The 20,318-nt window shown below is 37.4% G+C and overlaps 3 protein-coding genes and 2 long non-coding RNA genes across 9 annotated transcripts in view; all 5 read left to right on the top strand.

Moving 5' to 3' along the window:
* Positions 1 to 1,696: 1,696 nt before the first annotated feature.
* LOC111598982 lies at positions 1,697 to 2,611 on the top strand. The gene is made up of 2 exons (XR_002751406.2): positions 1,697 to 1,839; positions 2,131 to 2,611. It is a non-coding gene; the product is annotated as an uncharacterized LOC111598982 (long non-coding RNA).
* Positions 2,612 to 3,410: 799 nt separating this feature from the next.
* LOC111598993 (nucleolar protein dao-5-like) lies at positions 3,411 to 5,873 on the top strand. 3 transcript variants are annotated; one of them, XM_023314498.2, is made up of 3 exons: positions 3,411 to 3,546; positions 4,801 to 5,617; positions 5,672 to 5,873. In XM_023314498.2, exons 2-3 carry the CDS (start codon positions 4,805 to 4,807, stop codon positions 5,720 to 5,722), a joined length of 864 nt encoding a protein of 287 aa, XP_023170266.1. In that variant the 5' UTR covers positions 3,411 to 3,546; positions 4,801 to 4,804; the 3' UTR covers positions 5,723 to 5,873. The 3 variants fall into 3 exon arrangements, with proteins under 3 accessions (XP_023170266.1, XP_023170265.1, XP_030080554.1); XM_023314497.2 differs by having other exon boundaries at positions 5,682 to 5,872; XM_030224694.1 differs by lacking the exon at positions 3,411 to 3,546 and having other exon boundaries at positions 4,789 to 5,617; positions 5,682 to 5,873.
* Positions 5,874 to 5,961: 88 nt separating this feature from the next.
* LOC111598994 lies at positions 5,962 to 7,280 on the top strand. 2 transcript variants are annotated; one of them, XR_003944297.1, is made up of 4 exons: positions 5,962 to 5,984; positions 6,054 to 6,670; positions 7,106 to 7,189; positions 7,251 to 7,280. It is a non-coding gene; the product is annotated as an uncharacterized LOC111598994 (long non-coding RNA). The 2 variants fall into 2 exon arrangements; XR_002751409.2 differs by having other exon boundaries at positions 7,106 to 7,259.
* A 3,983-nt stretch (positions 7,281 to 11,263) lies between these two features.
* Positions 11,264 to 13,044, top strand: LOC111598964. Of its 2 annotated transcripts, none has more exons than XM_023314455.2 (5): positions 11,264 to 11,499; positions 11,565 to 11,661; positions 11,727 to 11,917; positions 12,614 to 12,805; positions 12,882 to 13,044. In XM_023314455.2, exons 1-5 carry the CDS (start codon positions 11,434 to 11,436, stop codon positions 12,891 to 12,893), a joined length of 558 nt encoding a protein of 185 aa, XP_023170223.2. In that variant the 5' UTR covers positions 11,264 to 11,433; the 3' UTR covers positions 12,894 to 13,044. The 2 variants fall into 2 exon arrangements, with proteins under 2 accessions (XP_023170223.2, XP_023170222.2); XM_023314454.2 differs by having other exon boundaries at positions 11,280 to 11,499; positions 12,863 to 13,044.
* The window catches only part of LOC111598963 (sodium-dependent nutrient amino acid transporter 1), a 47,960-nt gene continuing 39,501 nt past the window's right edge, over positions 11,860 to 20,318 (top strand). Inside the window, exon 1 of the mRNA XM_023314450.2 lies at positions 11,860 to 11,917. The gene's annotated coding sequence lies outside the window, so the exon portion shown is untranslated. The remainder of the gene's footprint in view (positions 11,918 to 20,318) is intronic.

Raw genomic sequence — 20,318 nt, forward strand, 5'->3', positions numbered from 1 at the left:
TGTACAACACAACTTCTGTAAATATATTTAGAAAATAAAATTATAATTTATGCCAGTTACATTAAATGAAATGGATGCGCTTTCTAGAATTTAAGTAATTAACTCACCTTTGTTCTAGCAAGGGACTTTAATATATATATTGTAAGATGGAATTTTATAAGGCAATTACCGCAAATGTAAGCAACATTTTCAGCTATATAGTTTACTAATCCCTGGAGGAAAAGCTGCTGCCATTTGATTTGGGTTCATTTTACTTACAATGAAAGAAAAAACATCTAAAATTCAGCGCTTACTGATACGAGGTCAAGTTATCTCATAGAAATTTAGGTCAGCTGCCAGGCAGTGACAGTTCTTTACAGGACTCTTAATAATAAAAAAATATCGCGTGCTCCCTTTTGACCTAGTTAATAATTTAGATACAATGAATGGCTAAGATGAGTGTCAGCAGCATTTTGGGTGTCACATTTGACGCTAAGACTAATTTAATGGAAAACCGTCAAGACTTTGTGTTTACTACTGTTGTTGTTGTTATTATTATTATTATTATTATTGTTGTTGCCTTTGCACGCAACAACTTGTGTGGCCCGAAGGCTCAGCGAAGCGCCGCAATTCGCATGTGTCTAATATTTAAGGTGACATATCTATTTATATGCAAATGCCACGCCTTCCGGGCAAGCGAACACACAGACACATTCACACACACATGAAGTCTGATTATTACCTGGACTCGTGTAGTAGCTTCTGCTGCGTGCGTGCCAAAGGAGCCAAACTTCCTTTTGAGGTTGAAATACTTCGCGCAATAAATCACAACACATACGCGCCGCACTATTAAAGAGTTGGACGGCAGAAAGGGTTATGAAAAAAATAAAACTAATAAATCTAGAGCCAATTAATTGGCTTAACTGCCGCCGGTGGAAAGAAGCCAAAGAAGCGGGAGGAACTGTGGCTGGCAGCGCCTCTCTGCCTCTTGAGGCTCACAATTTATGGCCCAAACATAAACTTGAACCCGCATATAATAAATCAAAACATTTTACAGATAATAGAAAAGCTGCTAGCATACATGAAATCTTGAATACTGAATCATGTATCCAGTATCCTTTCGAGCCTTAAGTTCCCTGTCTATGTGGGCGTGTGTGTGTTTTAATCGTAGCGCCTGCGGCTTGCAGTTTTAATAAACAGCTGCAAGAGTCAAATAAGAAAAAACTTCATAGTGTAAAAAATGGAAATGATTTCATTTTTTTGTTGTAGGCACAGACACAGGGCCAAGGCACAGGCCACACGCTCACACAGGATGTGCTCCTTATATCCGCCGGCGTCGCATTGCGGCCAAGCCTCACACAACGCCCAATCAATTCAATCCAATCAAAACGAACTGAGTTTCTATTAGATGCTTCATTTTTTTGCTTCTGTTGTTTGATTGACTGTTAAAGATGACTCTTTCCCGTCCTTAGACAATTCTGCTGATCATTTTTATTATCGTTTAGTAATCAAGCTATGAAATATAAGAAGCTGACCACTGGAATGCTAAGGATTATATGCGAAATATACAAGCTTTCTGTTCCATATTTAATACATATAAAATATAAATAAATATACAAACTTTCTGTTACATATTCTCTGTACAAAATTCTCTTAACACAGTAGTCAATCATATATCCATCACTATTGAGTGTAGCTAAGCTTTGGGGTGTTTGGAATCCTTTAGTATCAACGTAGCACGCGAATAGTTCACAGCAGTTTTCCTATGAAAGAGTTTTTCATTTTATTTTATTTTGATTTCGGAACTTCATAACGTTTTTAAATGCTTTGTTGTTAAGTCGAACAAATGTTGCAGCTGAGGTAAGTGTGGAAGGGGAAGGAAATCATGTTGTCTCGGTAAATATCAAGCAAAGCCGCCTTCAACTGGCTAGTGCAGACAGCCCAAAGCCTGGCCACGCCCCACTGACATGTAATGACGTCATTTACATGGTGCAACAACGTTCATTACAAGCAATTGCTGGCGGCTTGACTTGCTTTGCCTCGCCTTGCCATGCCTTGCCATGCCTTAGTGCAGCCGAGGTCTAATTCATAAATCAACGGGTTGCAAGAATAGCATGGAAATTCCAATAGACTAATATTCTACTTTTTCAGTGCAAACAGTATGATGGCGTTGAGAATGAAGCGCATCTGAAAGATCAAAGTAAGCCTGGGCTTTGATCTTTTCGAAACTATAAAAGCATTAGTTTTCTGGCAAGCCGCAAGTAGGGAAGCTATCCGAAGGCCCGCTATGGAGCAGCATGCAGAAAGGGGTCCCCCAAGCATTCATAATCGGGCCACGGAGTAATCTCAATAGAAGAATTAAAATTGTCAGCAAGCTCAATCGCTGTCCTGTCGCTACTCAGCTGTCAACAATTCCAAAATACTCGTCTATTCAAAGCAACTACCATCGACAATGAACCGTACAAGGGATGCGCTTCAGAGTCAATGAGCGCATCAAGCAGACACTCGAATGTTCGATGAATTTTACATTGTGCAAAATTATCGAAATTCAATGTTATTTTAATAAGCAACATTTTAATTAAAGACGTCCATTACTACACGTAAGAAAGAGAAGGCCACTGAATCATAAATTCGTTTTACTAAAGGCGGGGAAGCTGTAGATAATGGTAGAGGGTTGTGAAGGTAAAGGTGAAGCAGGTTTAAGGTAATTGGATTGTTAGCCAAAAATTTACTATTCAATGGGCTGCTCGCTTTTTCAGAAATTCTCTAAACAATTAAACTTAATAAAACATTAAAATAAATTTATAATCATTTAAACATTTACACAATTCAGTCGTTTATTTCTTTACCCTTAGTATTTAATCAATATATTAACCATTAGTGCTAGACTTAATTAATTAATAAAACTCATAACATAGCATTTGACTCATTTAATCAAAGTTTAATTTTTTCATAGGCTTGTATCTTGGATGTGTTAGGAGAGATCAACGCAGGCTGTATTTATACCATGACGTAATGTAGACTTTTAATATAATATATCCGAAATCATTCTCATTTTAGAAGAGATGAAAAAAAAGATATAAAATGATGTGGCTCGAGCTCTCAAAACGTAGGAGCTCTCAATGTAGATCGATATGATTTTATTTTAATTTCAATCAATCGGTCTATCAATTTGCAAATGGATTCAAATTGGTGGAAAGTACTCAATCGAGCATACAGCCAAGTCGAGAATATTTATTTCTGCCTGTTGCATACATTTGCTCAAAATAGCTTTAGCCTAAATTTCCAAATGCTTGTTGAGTACGAGATATAACAAAAACAATTTCACTTTAGCTTACAATCTTTTGGTTAATACAACAAAAAACACAGTGATCCATGCTTTATCAGTCAATCACAAAACTCCGTATAGCCAAGCAAGTTCTGGGCAGAATTAAGTATTTAGTCACAGCTCGTGAAACAAGCAACTAATTTTTGTTTTAATTTTTATGTCTTTTAGTTTGGAATTCAGTAATAAATTTTGTACATGTGATTTTAAATTGATTCAAAAGATTTTTAAACTAAAATTAGGTAAGTGCAATTGGCTCGCAAGAACAACCAAATTTTTTAACCGACTGTGATTGAATCAACTGCCTGGGTCCAATGATAATGTGCAGGGTGTGCGGCATGGGCTTTGGTTCGGCTGGGATAATGTCGAGGCAGCCGCTCGTAAACATAAATCCAAGTGACGCTAATTGTTTGTTGCAATTACTGCTGCAGTTGCTGCCACTGTACGGCTACGTGCAGCAAACCAGACAACAACGGCAGTAGGTGGGCGGGGGGCGCTCAATGCATGCAAATTTTGTTGCATCTGTCGTGCTGCTGCTGCTGCTGCTGCTACTACCTTTGCTGTTGCAGCAGCAAACAATTACTCAAACATTGTTGCAACTGCACGTTGCACTGCTGCTCGTTGTGCGTGCTAAATGTCAACTATTCTGGCGGCTAATGATAATCGCTCAACGCCCTCTGCACTTGCCTTGTGTGCCAACAGCCAAGCTCCGTCGCTGCCGTTAATTCCTCTTTTAGCTGCTGCTTGTCTACGCATCTTCAGCTTGAAATGCTGCCGCTTGTCAATTTCTTAATCAAAAGCATAAAGCCCCTTATTCAACGTGGCCTAGTGGCTTTGGTGTGTAGTCCTCTCTTCCTTTCTGTACATATTGTTTGTTATTATTAGCTAGACTGGATCTAGCTTGGTTGCCTTGAAGTAAAAGTTGGTTTTAAGACTTGATACATATTACAAAAATTGGACTGGGAATCCATTACAAACTAATAATCCTTTGCTGAAATTCTTTGAATGCGTACGCTTTCCTTTGGCAACGCCCCACATAATTCTGGATTTCCAAGAATTGTTTTACTGTATGCAGTGTAAGGTAAATTCTTGTCTGGTATATCTAATACATGTATGAAGTGGAGGAGCTTATGCCATCGACTGCTCTAGTCAAAGAGAGAAACACAATAGCTGCTCGATTCTAGGGATTTGTTTGATTACATCCCACAACTCCTTGTTTCCACCTGCTCCTACTGTGCACTGCAAACCATATCCATTGTTAGTCGAGACATGGCTTCTATAGCCTCTAGAACTCAAAGCAGCCTGAACAATGAAACAGTTTGGCAACTGCAAGTTGGCCACGATATTCTCTAGTATATGCTTGGGCGTTGTGTAGCTCTAAAGGTATATTAATTATGGACTTCTCTAGCTCAAAGCAAGTCGAAATATTGGGTCTTCAGGCATTGGATCTAACCTAATTTCCAAGCAAATAATCTTTGTTTCATATAATTTAACAGTAAAATGGGCGATAGCGAGATTTTATTAGCTCAAAAAAGCTTTCTTAAAGGACCCGTGACCAACAATGGGTTTGTAAACTTCATGCGAGATTATACAGCAGGATCGCGCGGGCTTGATGTACCCGATGTTATAAAGGGAGGCAAGTTATGGAACCGGCTGCCCTTATCTGAGCGAAAGAAATATCGTTTCGCTGAGGAAGATTACGATGAAGACGATGACGATGCAAAAGATGGCGAATGTGAAACCGATGATGGCGATATGGAAGATGACATGGATGACGACATGGATGGAAATGCGGATGAAGATGCGGATGACGTGGATGAAATGGATGATGAGGAAGTGGTGAAAGACGTCGATGAAAAGGATAAGGATGACATGGATGACATGGATGACGCGTGTCGACGACCGAACCCATGCTGCCCTAAACCGAAGCCCAGCTGTAAGCCCCGTCGACGTCGTCCAAAGCCTTGCTCTCCCAAGCCGAAACCATGCTGCCCCAAACCAAAGCCAAGCTGTAAGCGTCGACGTCGTCCAAAGCGAAGCTGCCCAAAGCCGAAGCCAAGCTGCTCAAAGCCGAAGCGTAGCTGCCCAAAGCCGAAGCGATGCTGCCCAAAGCCAAAGCCACGCTGTCCGAAGCCTTGCCCGAAAAAGATGAAATGCCAAAAGCCAGGCCCAGTAACTAATAATGGGTACTTAAACTTTTTGCGGGCCTATCGACGCAAACACTGTGGACTCAAACCCAAAGATTTGGTCATGAAGGCTGCACGAGCATGGTGTAGACTATCCGAATGCCAAAAGGATTACTATCGTCGTCAGGTACGCAGAAACTAACGCCAATTGCACACCCACAATCAGTAATACAAAAATAAGTCATCCCTAGGCTTGCAAGGTGACGACCAGCTGTCGTCACAAGCGGCGTAGAGTGTGCGCTAAATGAAGCTGCCCTCTACTCGAAATCAAGCAGATGATCTCAACTATGCCATCCGTCAAATGTGTTCCATGTCCTAGTCTATGAGGGTGCCCTTCACTGCACATTTGTACGATGCCGTCTCTTCTATGTGCTGCATGTTGTCCTACTGTGAATCTGCGTAACCTTTTTAAAAAATTTTAAAAATTATGTATAGAGCATAACATTCCAATTATTATTAACTAAGTTTATTTAAATTTTGCTTAAAACAATTCAGTGAGTTTTGTTTCTAACTACAATCCAGAGGTTGAGCTGCCGATTAGTAGGTATTTGCATAACTTACAGAACCAAATACAGATCTTTGTTTCGACTCACCAACATATGCGCTGCAAAACGAAACATGAACAGCAATTGCACCACCGGACCTAAGAAAAAGATGGGCACCAGATGTAGGCTCAGCGATAAGCCACTCAGCATCAACCACTTCCACATGGAGTAGATGAAGCATATACACATCGCTAGATTCGACAATATGACCAGACTGCTAACATATACCAGCTTGCAGCGCTAAGAGTTAGAGAAGAACTTTATTCAAATAGATTTACAAACACAATAAGGAAGAGTCAAGAGTGCCTGACTAGGCGCCCATTACGCTCGTTGAATGCATAACGATTCTGCTTAATGTATACTTAATAACTATTCAAATATTTGCCATACAGAGAAGAGCTCTGCTGGCCTTTAAGGCGGGCGAGACTTCCTTTCATTGAGCGACAAGCAAGAGAACTTTCAGCTGATGCAAGCATTCTAACTGACATTCATATGAATAGTAAAACTCTTATGAACCTAAAGCGCTGCTGAATTAACAAGAAATGCACCTTCATTCTGCAATTAGACAAATGAAAACAATTCAATATATTTCTTTTTAGACCTTCGGAAACTGGGCCTTTAGTCGCAAAAGTGTGGTAAAAATTCAAATTTTAATTTTATTTAATTAGATAAACCATTTTTTCATGAATTTATTAGAGTCGAAATCAAAAAAGTATTAAGTATTATTATTAAGTATTATTAACCATTAAAGTATTATTAACTGCACATTTTACCACTTTTAGAAATTTTGAATTTAGTTTACTTAACTAATTGCTTAATTTAAGAGCTAATCTAATGTGCACCATTGTGTCGCACTTTGTGTTGACTGCGCGTATCAAAGCCACTTCGATTCATTGGGCTTCTACCAAAGAACACAATATTAGGTGCGGCGAGTACAGTGACGATCAGAGCGAAGAATACGATCTATAAACCTCAATAATAGTATAGATTAGTTTTTCAATTGCATTTAAACAGTTTCAACTGTACTCACGATTAATTTCATTTTCATATATTTCTGATTTATCCTACAGCACTTCCGAAATGGTTGTAACTGTACAGCAGCAATCGGCAGGCCTTTTATACCCAGCGATAAACCAACGCAAGTTCTCTGATATGTATATACTTTATGCTGAAATAAAAAATAAAAATTCTAATCAATTACAAGAATATACAGAGGGCCTTATCAGAGTTATGAGCACAACCAATATATATATATATATGTATATACATAACTGTATACAAAATAAGTTAATAAATTATATTTACTGAGCTGGCACATAACAAACAAGAATTTGCTTTAGTTTCCTGAGCATGCATGACTAGCAGATACACTGCACAAAAGCAAATGCAAATACTTTGAAATAGGTTTTATAATTTTGAGGGAAATGGAGGAAGATAACCACAGCATAAAAATCAGAAAATTATGATCAAAATCATCACAGCTACTGCGGCTTATTACATTCAATTATATATTTTCAATAGGCTCAGGGTATGAAAAGTATTGGATTGCTGCAGTGAGAAGCATCAATAAGATTTCTTAAGTATAGCTGAACAAACATGTATATGAAGTTTCTTCATATTTTATATAATTTATATATATATATATTTCAGGTTAATTTCGAAACTATTATTAGTAAGAATTTAAGTGCAGCAAAGAGTAACATTAAATACCTTTCTGCAGCGAACAGCAAGTGGGCAACTATTGCGTGAGTCGCAGGACTTGGATACATTTCTATCTTCCGTCAAGCAGAGCCAAGACACAGGGAGAGAGCGAATGTATAAGAGGAAGCATGCCATAAATGGGCATAGCACGTGTAGCTACTTATGCAATTGTGCAGGCTTGTGGGCCGAATTCAATTTATTATTCCGCCATATGAGCTTTCGCACTTAACTTGCATGAATATATAATGAGCCGGGCTTGTATGGAATGGTAGGGAAAATGTGGCAAGCGAACAGTTTTCGCTGAGACAGCAGGTGTGGGCTGCATTTCGCTCATCGCTGCGTGTGTTCCTCCTGCTGCGAAACAGCCAAATTGAATTATTAATAACACGCAGCGCGACTGAAACAATCTATAAATATATGTATATGGGTATGTATGTATATATATGTGCTTTGTAGATTTGGGTATATGTGTGGAAAGGAACGAAGTGAAAAGGCGACAACCTTGGGACACTTGGCCAACAGAAACTAATCGTGCCACTTATGACCATAATTTGTCAATTTTCTAAACAATTCCCCAAAGTCGCATAAAATGTCGTCCGTGTGTCTCTTTTGGCTTTTGGCACCCATTACGCTCATTTTTCTTCAGCTATTGCCTGCCCGCCCCGCGTTGCGACTTTCGTAAAACGGTTTTGCCTTTTATGAAAGGGACGCTGTGAAAAATGAAAGTGAACCCAAATTGCCAGCAATGCTTTCTTTGTGTCTGTCTGTCGCCTGTCTATCTGTGTGACTGGCCGAGTGACTGACTCGACACGATTCGACTCTGAACTGAGCTGCTCGCTGCTAAACGCATTTAAATGCCATTGTATGCATAAATTACTCAGCGTCCGACAGCTTTGGCCTAAACGTGTAAATGAGTTTGCGGCTCGCTCTGAATTTTGGCTCTGCTTTTTTGGTACTATATGAAAATTGAAATAAATGCGTGGGCAACTCTCTCAGCATTTGTATTTTTCTTCTTTTTTTTTGCTGTGGCATTTGAAAGTGGAAGGATAAACTTGTTGCAGAGTTTCCAGATTGTCAACTGAAATATGTGTTAAGCTTAAGCGCAAATGATGTGCACGAAGTTAGACTATTAGAGAAACAAGATTCATTAAAACACAAAACCATTTTACCCTAAATTTCCATTTTCAATGGGTGCAGAGCAAAAAAGCTGAAGTCTTGTATTTCACTTAAAGTTTCCCTAATTGAAGTTTTGTAAATAAATGTTACTATATATTTAGTGAATTGTTTATATATTTTATTTGGGAATTAACTTTTGTGCAGTGTTATTTTGTAATACATTTTGTTATATTTAAAAATAAAAAAAAATGGAAAAATATTAATTTACATTTTTTAAAATATTTTTTGAAGTTTAAGATAATATGCACATGGATAAAATAAATATAAATGTTAGTTTAAAGATTTTTATTATATTATGAAGCTCAAAAGCCAATAATAAATGTTAATATTGTAATATTAATAATTTTCAAATTATAATAAAAAATGTTCTAATTAACTCTATTTGAAATTTTTATTCATACCAAAAAAAGAAAATAATGTTAAATTTATTTATATAATTCAAACAATTGTTAAATGTAACAATTTCTGCATGTTCCCAACAAAATTATGCGTGTATTGTTCTTTTATTTATTCATGTCAATGTCGTTGACAAAATGTTATTGCAAAGACGAAACATACTTAGCTTAGGAGAACAAAAAATTAAATTTAGCAAAAAGTAAGGCAAGTTCGAAAAGTGAAGACGAACTTAAATGGACTCCAAGTACCTAAAGTGCCTTTGAGTGGCTGCCGCTTTAGTTTTAGAGAGAAGGGGCAGATAACTGCCAACCAAATGAGACACATTAGGCCAAGGTAACACACACCGTGTGTGCGTGTGTGTGTGTGTGTTTGTGCGCAAAATCAATTCAAGCTCCATTTCCTTTGATGAAGTGTGCAGCGGCTCAGGGAACCGTTTCGTACGTGACAGTTGTGCTCAAAATATACAAACGGAAACCGAACAAAAACTCTATATATATAGTCAACTATATATATATATAGATTTATAGGTTTATATGCCGCATTATGGCATTAAGTGGTACGCTGTATAGGTTTTGTAACTGCATGAACAACCGTTGCATATCGTTCAATTAATAACGCAAATCCCTTGCAGCCCACTTGCCAAGGTTGCCAACGTTAATTAATGTGCTCGACGCCAATTTAATGCACTCGCTGCCCGCCTGGCGCTATGATTAATGTTTAATTAAATTTCCAACATTTGCATCCAAAAACATTAATGCAACAACAAGCAAAATACAAAAAAAAGAGACCCAAAGAATGGTAGAAAATTGTTCGAACAAGCGACGTCAGGATTACATCATAATTAATCGTAGTCATTATTTATAACGAGATATCACACAACAAGCTTAAATATTTATATGTATGATGATGACACTGAAGGCGCATATGCAGTTTAATAAGTGCGTTCAAGCGATCATAAGATATTTAAATATAGTCAAATATAGTCAATGGCAGACATGAAATTTATGGGCGCCAAGTCTTAACAATTTCGATATGTTATCGGTATCGATTAATTATCTAAAGAATTAGTACTATTTTATATATCAATATATCAAATCAAAATATTTAAAACATTTTTATATTTGTTGTGTCTTAGGGACATTAGACATTTATTTATTATTAAATTTATTTTTAACAGTCTTACTTATTGCTATTTCAACAACTTTAATTAAATACAATATTTGTTACATTTCTTTGTTTAACTTGTTGCTGAACCTGAAAGACTATTGAGGGTCATGTCAATTAAGCATGTTTATTTTGATTATTGCAGTTCAGTTGCTGCTGCTGCTGCTGTTGTTGTTGCTGCCTGCCCTGACAGCCAGTCAATTAGGTTGGGAGAACGAAACGTCGAGATAGAAATTCGAACATTATTTACACATGTTGGGCAAATTGAATTAAATGATTCCGTTTTGATTTATGCAATTGCAATTTATACAGCTTCCAAGATTGTTAGCTGGATGCAACAATCTGATAATTGGTAATTGTAAACCATTATGCAAAAGACTTGCGGCCAGCTGCTCTTCATTAAGAACATTAAATAATTGAAGTTGTCGACGACGTGCACTTGGAAATTAATAATGCCACAAATGGGCGGAAAAATGCGAATACAGTGAACAAGTAGGAGTACTCCAGTAGGGCGTAAAGTACTAGGAGATACCCTGAATCATCTATAGATCTAAAATATTTAATAAACGTTGTTGAAATTCCTTTAAAATTGGATCCATTATTCACAGTCTAATATATGTACCAAATGTGCACTCATCAGAGCAGTCGCATATACTAAATTTCCTTAGCTTTTCTGGTCCTTAGGCTATGCTCACAAATCTTTTCAAAATATCGCCGTCTACTAGATGAACTCAGCTCTGCCTTGCACTCCTCTGCCTGTCACATATTTAACAAAAAGAGCCAGAAGGCCAGTGCTTTGAAAATGGTTAATTGTGAGCATTGAAATAAAGAACAGATTTTAAAAAGTGACAAAAATGTTATGTATTATTTGACAAATGGGGGAAGTTTAAAACATTGCATTTTCACTCATTAAAGATAAAATTTTCTGAACTATTCCAAATTTAATTGCTTGTCAAGCGTTATGGCCAATATGCACGAGGGCTTAGTGACTATCATTATACTGTTATATCAATTACTTCTATATGTAGTAAGTGCCGGAGTAACAGTATTCACTTGCAATTTATAATGGATTTCCTTGCTCTATTTTATCAGCGCTCTATAAATCCTATCAAGCGGGCGGCCCTTCTGCTCATTATACACAACGTTTTTATGTACCATATTATAAATCGGTTCAAGCATTTGGCGCAAAGTAAGTGAACTTTTAGCTGTTGCTACATGTGATACGGAATTTTTCACTTCTGCATTTCCGTGCAGCTTCTATTAACTCTTTCGGTCCGGTCAATACCTTTTATTATGTACCCCTGGTCTATGAGGAGCCTGTCATGTATCAAGCTAATGAGGATATGCATTTAGTCTTAAAGTCTGCAACATGGAAATTTTTGGAAACGCTTTTTAGACATCATTTGGCTTTACTTCTGCCATTTTTACTCGCTTTGTTGGTACCGGTAAGTTACATCAAGCCGCCTAAACGATCTTCACACGTTAAACATGTAAATTATTCTTATCTTGCTTCCATTCCATTCCAAATAGGAACTATGAAAGTTTATGAAGGTGGCTTAGCTACAGTTATATATATATATATAAATATAATATTTATATATATATATATATATATGTATATATATATATTTATATAAATATAAATATATACTTATATATATATAAATATAAATTAGGTATACCTGGGGTATTAGGTAAAACAGTCCGTTTGTCTGTCTCTGTCTGAGTTTTGCATATTTAACATTTATCTAAAATCAAAGCTGCTCTTTAAGATATTGAAGGGATAGATGAGAGCTGAAGTTATATGGAGAAGTATTCGTGTTGTGGTATGTGCATGTAAATGAAATGTCAGCTAAAAGGCTGGCATCAGCAGAAAGTTCTCTTGCTTGTCGCTCAATGATCGTGTGTAAAAATACTCAGAGAAAATCTTCTAGAGTTGAGTTCGGGTTTGAGTCGAAGACTTGCCAGCAGAGCTTCTCTTCTTATCTGTATGGCAAATATTTGAATAGTTATTAAGTATATATTAAGCAGAATCGTTATGCATTCAACGATCGTTAAGGGCGCTTACTAGTCGGGCACTCTTGGCTCTTCCTTATTGTATTTGTAAATCTATTTGAATAAAGTTCTTCTCCAACTCTTAGCGCTGCAAGCTGGTATATGTTAGCAGTCTGGTCATATTGTCGAATCTAGCGATGTGTATATGCTTCATCTACTCCATGTGGAAGTGGTTGATGCTGAGTGGCTTATCGCTGAGCCTACATCTGGTGCCCATCTTTTTCTTAGGTCCGGTGGTGCAATTGCTGTTCATGTTTCGTTTTGCAGCGCATATGTTGGTGAGTCGAAACAAAGATCTGTATTTGGTTCTGTAAGTGTAAGCTACTAATCGGCAGCTCAACCTCTGGATTGTAGTTTGAAACATGAAAGTGGCTGCATCCTGAACTACCGAAGACGCTGTCCATTAGAAGTCAAGGTATAGAGAAGAACGTGTGGGTGGTGTTGGTTGTAAATGCAAAGCAAAAGTTTTGCATCAAATCAAAGCAATAAACGAACAAAACTGAGTAACTTGAGGCACTTTCAAAAACCAAAAACACTTTCACTCAACAACAACAACAACAAGAACAAGAGCTGCCAAACTGCAGGCATTTATGACACTCCGCAGTGGGGATTTAGGGAGGGGGGCGTGGCAGGCAAATCGCATAACGAAATTGTTGCTGAAAAGTTGAACAAATATTGAGGTCAGCAAAATTTTGCGAAGCGAGCCCTGCAGGCGGCGAGCACTCTTTGTGTTGTTGCTCTGTGTGTAAACTGTTTTGTAGCCTTTGGCACAAACTTTTGACACGCTCAGGCTACACACTCTCAACTCCATACAGGCGCATATATTGAATGAAAATCGTCATCAGTCGCCCAGTCGACAGTTCTTCAGTTTGTCCATAATAACATAAAAAAAAAAGAAAAGGAAGCCAAATAGCTTGCCTGCCGCCAGGCTGTCAGCTTGCCTGGCCACCAGTTATTGTCCTGTCTCGAAGTACTTTCAATTTTGTCCGCTTATGGCGCATTGCAGGCGTTCACTTAGCCCTTACCCTGCCCCGCCCACTTTCGATTCTCATTGAGAAGTTGACACAAATGCCTTTCGATTTTTCGTTCTGCTTCGTTCGTGGACACAACTTGACTTTTCGCATTGCATAATTGATTGTCTCTCTCCATGTATGAGTGTTTCCTTACAGAAGTGTGTGTGTGTGTTTGTGTGCCTCTTGCTTGGCCTAATTTATGCACATTTTCAATATGCACTCAGTTTAGACCGCACTGTGATTTAACTTTGCGTGAAACATTAAATATGTGCTAAGGAATTTTCTGTGTAACTTAACTTTTATTTGGCTTTTGGCTGCCCAAAAAGTTCACCTTTCAAACAATTCAAGATGTGCAGAAGAAATAAAATAATAATTGCGAAAAGTATGCGAAAACTTTATTTAGTAGGAAATATCAACGAAGCTCTCTTCTTCAATGCAAACTTTCAAAATCCCTTCGATTTTCCATTATCGACTTAAAGAAATCTAAAGACTTAGAGAAATCTAAAGAGAAATATTTTGTGAAATGTAAATATAAATATAAATAAAAATATAAATATAAATATAAATATAAATATAAATATAAATATAAATATAAATATAAATATAAATATAAATATAAATATAAATATAAATATAAATATAAATATAAATATAAATATAAATATAAATATAAATATAAATATAAATATAAATATAAATATAAATATAAATATAAATATAAATATAAATATAAATATAAATATAAATATAAATATAAATATAAATATAAATAAATATAAATTTAAATTTAAATTTAATAACAAAATATACACTCTTTATTATTTTAAAATATATAAAACATCTCTTCAAAATTGTGCCGCATTTAGTTAAAAGTTTTATTTATATTTTTTTTTTATTTTTTCAGCATTCGTTCAAAACATAAAAAATCTATTTTAAATTGCATTCATTTGCACATTTTGCGAACAGATTTTGACAGCTCGGCATTGCGAATGCAATAATATCAGGACATGTGCATAACAGAATACACTCACAGATGTCTGTGTGTGTGTGTCGTGCGCGAGTGTATTGGTCACATCAACTGTCACACTTTGTTGATTTCATGTGTAAGCTGTGCGAGTTGGAAATTTGAAATTCATGTGCAATAAAATGTTGATATTCTTCGCACAGAGTCGACACCGCAGGCCTCATTACAGCACCCACACACACACACACACACACACACGGACACAGACTAGCTGGCACTGGCATGCTCTCATGTATTTGTGTTTTCATTTGATAAATATACTTATATACAAAAACTGTCATAGCACACGCTCTTGGAAAGATTGCAAATTGCATGCGAGAACTCCCACGAGTCTAATAACAGAGTAAAAACAAGTATGTTAATTTCGTCGAGCTAAGCCGCAGCTGGCACACCCTTACAAATCAAAAATGTTGACAAAGCTTTAAAAAATCTTGATATACGAGATTTGGTTTAATTAATATGCAAAGTATTTTCTATCAATAAATTTCAATAGCCAGCGCTTCGCAGAGAATAAATAGAGTTTTCAAGGAAATAGTATTATAATAATGAAATCAAATATGGCTCTGTAAAATTGATAGTAAAATTATAAACGAATATAAATTATTTACGATGCTATGAAATAGTGAAGGAATATAAAATATATTTTCTATAAATAATAAATTATAAATATATAATAATATTTAATAATGTATTATGTTTGTATATATTCTGTAATGAATATTCACATTCACCATCTACATTACTAATGCAATATTATTTCAGACAAGCAGCTGCACTTATTGCATATACCCGGCCGCATCAGATATACACGAGATGAATCTGAAGTCGTGATATAGCCATGCATAGTAACAAGCCACGGACCGTGCCTGACTGTATAATGATGAGCAACGATATCGCTGTCTCTTAGCATGAGAAATTTAATTTTTACCCACATACCGTATACACACACACACACACACGCAGACAACCACCCACCTATGCACCCACAGTGAACCACATAATTGTGTATTCAAGTAAGAGATATGGGAGTTAAAAGAAGCTTCCATCGTTGCGAGGTGCACTAACTGGCAGGGGAGTTTGGTTTGGGTTTTGGTTCTGGTTCTGGTGCTGGGCTCTTGGCTGACTTAAATTAAGATAATGACACGTGAGAGACGCCAACGTCGAGCCCTGGGGGGCTAAGTTACCTTTTCGCTTTAAAAAGTATCCCTCGACTGTCTGCCCGACTGTTCCACTGTTAGGCGTATGAACCACACGACTATTTAAGTGTGTTAAAGGAAGCGCTTGGTAAATTGCGATAAGGCCAAAATGGCGCTCAACTGAACTGGCTTACATTTACACACTTAACCCTTGAGTTGGGCTGGCTGGCTGGCTGGCTGGCTGGCTGGCATGGAACATGGCATGGCACGCACTTTAAAGCCGCCAATCCGCCAATTTGATGGCAAACTGCCAAAGAGCTGACAATGATGTCGACGATGATGACGTTTGCGACCTGCATGCCAATGCGCTGCTTCTTTGCAAAATTGAATTTTGTGCCTAGCTTTGTGGGCGGCATACCAGACCATGCCAGCCAGCCAGCCAGTCAACCATGTCCAATGTCCTCGCCTCGATCCGCAGTGTCCTGTGTCCTGTGTACCTCGTAACTGGCACAGATTACAAATCATTATTGGCTGCCATTGTTGGGGTTAGGCCAATGGAATTCGTAGCTTATGCGCTCAGGAATTCAGCCAGCAGACGAATTGAAATTCGTTAAAAGGAATACGTAAATAGGTGCGTCTATATAAATTCTATAAAGTAGGTGAAATTAGTTTCCTGAGAAATAAGGAATATCAAAGGAAACTGACATCACTTTAAAGAATGTGTATGCTTGTATATAGAAATGATTTCGTTACTGATCAGAAAACGGGCTGTTATATTTAACTCTCTAAAATTAAAACTGGTCGATTAACTATTATTGATTTTTTTGGGGGTCACGCAGTTGACAGTTCTATAGCAATAACAATAAAAAATAAATTAACGTTAAGCCATAGAAAGGGTACGTCAAGTCAGTTGGTAATCCGCGCAGCCCCATGCTTCATATACCTTCAATATAAACAATGCGATGACGGAAGACCCAAAAAGGAAACCTCAAACAATGGAGCCACATGAAAGCAAACTTGGAGCACAAATTTTCTTTGATTGATGCGCAAATCAGCAAATCAATTGGAATGCCACAAAAATAAACTAACACACAGAAAATGGAGCAGAGCAGGCGAGCAATAAATATATAGACAGCGCATGAGAAGGAGAGAGAGAGGGAGAGTTGGGAGAGATAGAGCGAGAGCGAGAGAGTGGGGAGTGGAGGGTGATAGAGCGAGAGCACATCGCGTTGGCAGTTCAACTTTTTACACTAAATTTGCATTTCCAATGCCCGCAGGTGAATGTGGGCGTGGACGTGGGCGTTACATGTGATTTTGATAGAACTGCGTGATTTGTGCACTGCGAAAGGCAAAATAAACGGAAAAATGAAGCAACTAGGAAAGTGAAAAAGTACAAACAAAATGTATGCAAAAAAAAAGAGTTGCCAAAGCTGACAAAGCATAGTTGCCATCGTCGGCTCCACAACAAATTGAGATATGCGTGTGGTCCAAGTAAATCACAGCGCGTCGCTGGGACTGTGCTGCGGTGTGAAGCTAACGAATTGGTTGCTTGGCCCCAAAGCCAGCCCCCTGGGATGCCATTTCAGCTGCACGCACCCACCTAACAAACGCGTCACGATGCTCCTGCACACACTCACACATACACACATACAATTCAAACAACACACACACACTAAGACTTGCTGCAGAGTTAACCAAGATGCTGCATGGTGGAGCAAGGATTTTAAATAAGTTAATTATACCAGACTACAAAAATTTATGTAAAAAAAATATAAAAAAATATTTAAGCCAAAATATAAAAAAAAAATATATTTATAAACTGTTTATTTATTAATTTCATTAAGAAATTGTTATAATTACAAATAATTCGTATTAACAGAGTCACTTCCATTCATTAAAATCCTTTAAAAATATTTTTTTTAAATAATTCTATATTTCTATTCTTTGAAGCGTATTTTTAATAAAAAAATTAAAATAAATATTTTATAAAATAAAATTTAAATAACTAAATAAATATTTTTTATACAAATTCTCAAAAAAATCTTTGTAACCAAAATTTGTGTGCTGTCAGCATTAGCGGACACAGTGCCCTGGTCTTGAGCCTTGTTTTTATATGTAATGGCATTTTAATTGCGCGCTACAACTCAGCCAAGTGTCTCTCAATTAAAAGTGTCTGCTTGGCTCAAAAGGATGTCGTCGCCGTGGGATCTACGCCATGGTGAAGGACAGGCGGGAGTGGGCCAAGCCCCGGCTATCCACTAAAGTGGAAAGGGAAATGATGTCAGGCACATGTCGTAATTTGCCGCACAGCGCATCAGGCTGCTTGGCCCCAGACCGGGACCACAACATGGCCCAGACCCAGGCCCGTGCCCACAATCATGTAACTGTTAATTATGCAGCGCAGATAAGAAGTCCGACAGACGTCTGAGAGAGGTAAAGCAAAAGAAAATTACACAAACAAAAATTTATTTCTGTGAATAGCACCTAAGTATGCACTCTTTCCTAGAAGCTTGTGGCACTAGCTGCATCGACTTAGTTTTTGATCAATTTTTCAAATTTAATTATACACAGTTTTATCAATGTCTGAGATCAAGCAAAATATCAGCTTCAATTTGAGTTGAGTTTAGTTGAGAAAGCAGTTTGGCTTGCATCACTATGCGTATGAGAGTTTTCTCTGATCGCAGAAAGATTTTGTATAGCGATCAATTTGCAGTATTTCAAAAGTAAATAAATTAAAGTAGCTAATGTGATATTTATGTTTGTTTTAATTGCATTCGATTGCTCTGCGCTATATTGGATTTTAATTCTTTTATTCCGAAGAGCTCTGCATATGTCTCTTTATTGTTTATTTAACTGGCACGTGCCCTGCATACCTTCCAAACAAAACCTAGCCGAATGAACGAAGTCTCCCCACATTTGTAACTATATAACACGATGTCTCCCCCTCCTACGACCCTTCATTATGCAAAGCAAATTGTTATGCTCAAGTTTCCTCTCGTTTCCCGTTGCGTATCACAATTTGTTTGTATTTATTTTCAGTTTAGTTTCCTTTTCCTGACTTTGTAATGTGTTTAGGTAATTTTATGACTTCTGGACATATGACTGCTAGTTGTGTCGTTCAATATGTGAATTGAGTCACGAATTCAAAGCAAATACAAACTGAATTTTGATATGCTCAAAGAAGAAATGGCAAGATCAAGTTGCAAATTGAATAACCTTTGAATAATACTTGTGGACATTAAGTATTTAATGTAAAGTTTGCCTGAAATATACTTTGTAAACATTGACTGTTTATTGTTCTATAAATATTGCTGATGCTAGTCGAATTTTTGAATAAATTTCTCAATATTATCTATCTCTATGTGCCTAATGCTATCATCACATCTTTTGTGCCCTAACATCATTGTCTCCTTTATTTATCTATTCTATAAATCTATTATTATTTAAATATGTATACAAATATATATTCAATACAATTCGTATATTTCTTTATCTACTTCAGATAAAATATCTTTGTTTTATCTCACTCTACAATTAATCCTCATAGTACCAGATGTGCCTTGCAGGCTGGTATGAGGTTCGTGTAAATGACATTACTGAAAAATTTATGCCAACACAAGCAGGCAGAGTTGCCAGAGCAAAGTGAGATAGAGAGTGAGTTGCCAGAGTTGCCAAAGGCACCAGCGGCGTTTGGCATCAAGTTACTTAAGTGATTCCAATTTATACAAAATTTTACTGCTGAGTGCGAGTTGATGGATACACAGTTATGAATGGGTTTCAGCTGAAAGTGGGGAGGTGGGTTGGTGGGGAGGTGGATATGGCACATTTAGGCAACACTGTGAGTGCAGCCACTTAGCCCAGTTAGTTGCAGCTGGCTTGCAGTCGAAACATATCGAACCTTAACGTATTTATGACTGCACTTTAGCAGACAACCGCCGAATGGGCCTGTCAAAAGGGGCGTGCCAAATGGAAGTGTGTATCTGTGTGTGCGCAGTGTTAAGCGCACACTTAAAGCCAACATCTTAAACTGTCGCCGCCTAACGCCAGAGGGCGCCAGCAAGTGAAGCGTTCTGCCTCGCTCCGTTCTTGTCGCAGCTAACAAGGCGCAAAACATTTTAACATTTTTTAACATTTCCGCCTTTTTGCTTTCAATTTAATTTAACATTTTAACATTTATATTTTTATTATACTACACCGAGCGACGTCGACGTCACTGTCGCTGCTGTGCATTGTGCATAAGAGGTTTTATGCTTGAAATACGCATACGCTGCGTATACGTAATGTGCATTTTGCAGCAATACCTAGGGCATTTTATGAGCGTAACAGTTGGACAGAGTGGCTGGGGAAGGGAAGCCGCCCGTGCCGTGCGCCGAGCGCTGAGTGCCGACTGGTTAAAAACTACCCACTATAAATTTGTGCACACTTACAACTCGACGCTCGTTCGACAACAACAACAACAACAACAAAGACGACGACGACGACAAAAAAGGCAACAACAAGAATAACTGCAACTTAAATCTTAAGTAGCTCAACTTGTTTATTTATCGAAGCAGAAGTTAATGCATTACCGCGGCGGGCGGAGAGATCTGCAGGTACGAGGCAACGAGCATAAAAAGTG

Source organism: Drosophila hydei, unplaced genomic scaffold (assembly GCF_003285905.1).
Source record: "Drosophila hydei strain 15085-1641.00,03,60 unplaced genomic scaffold, DhydRS2 tig00008116-arrow-pilon, whole genome shotgun sequence".
Lineage (NCBI taxonomy): Eukaryota > Metazoa > Arthropoda > Insecta > Diptera > Drosophilidae > Drosophila > Drosophila hydei.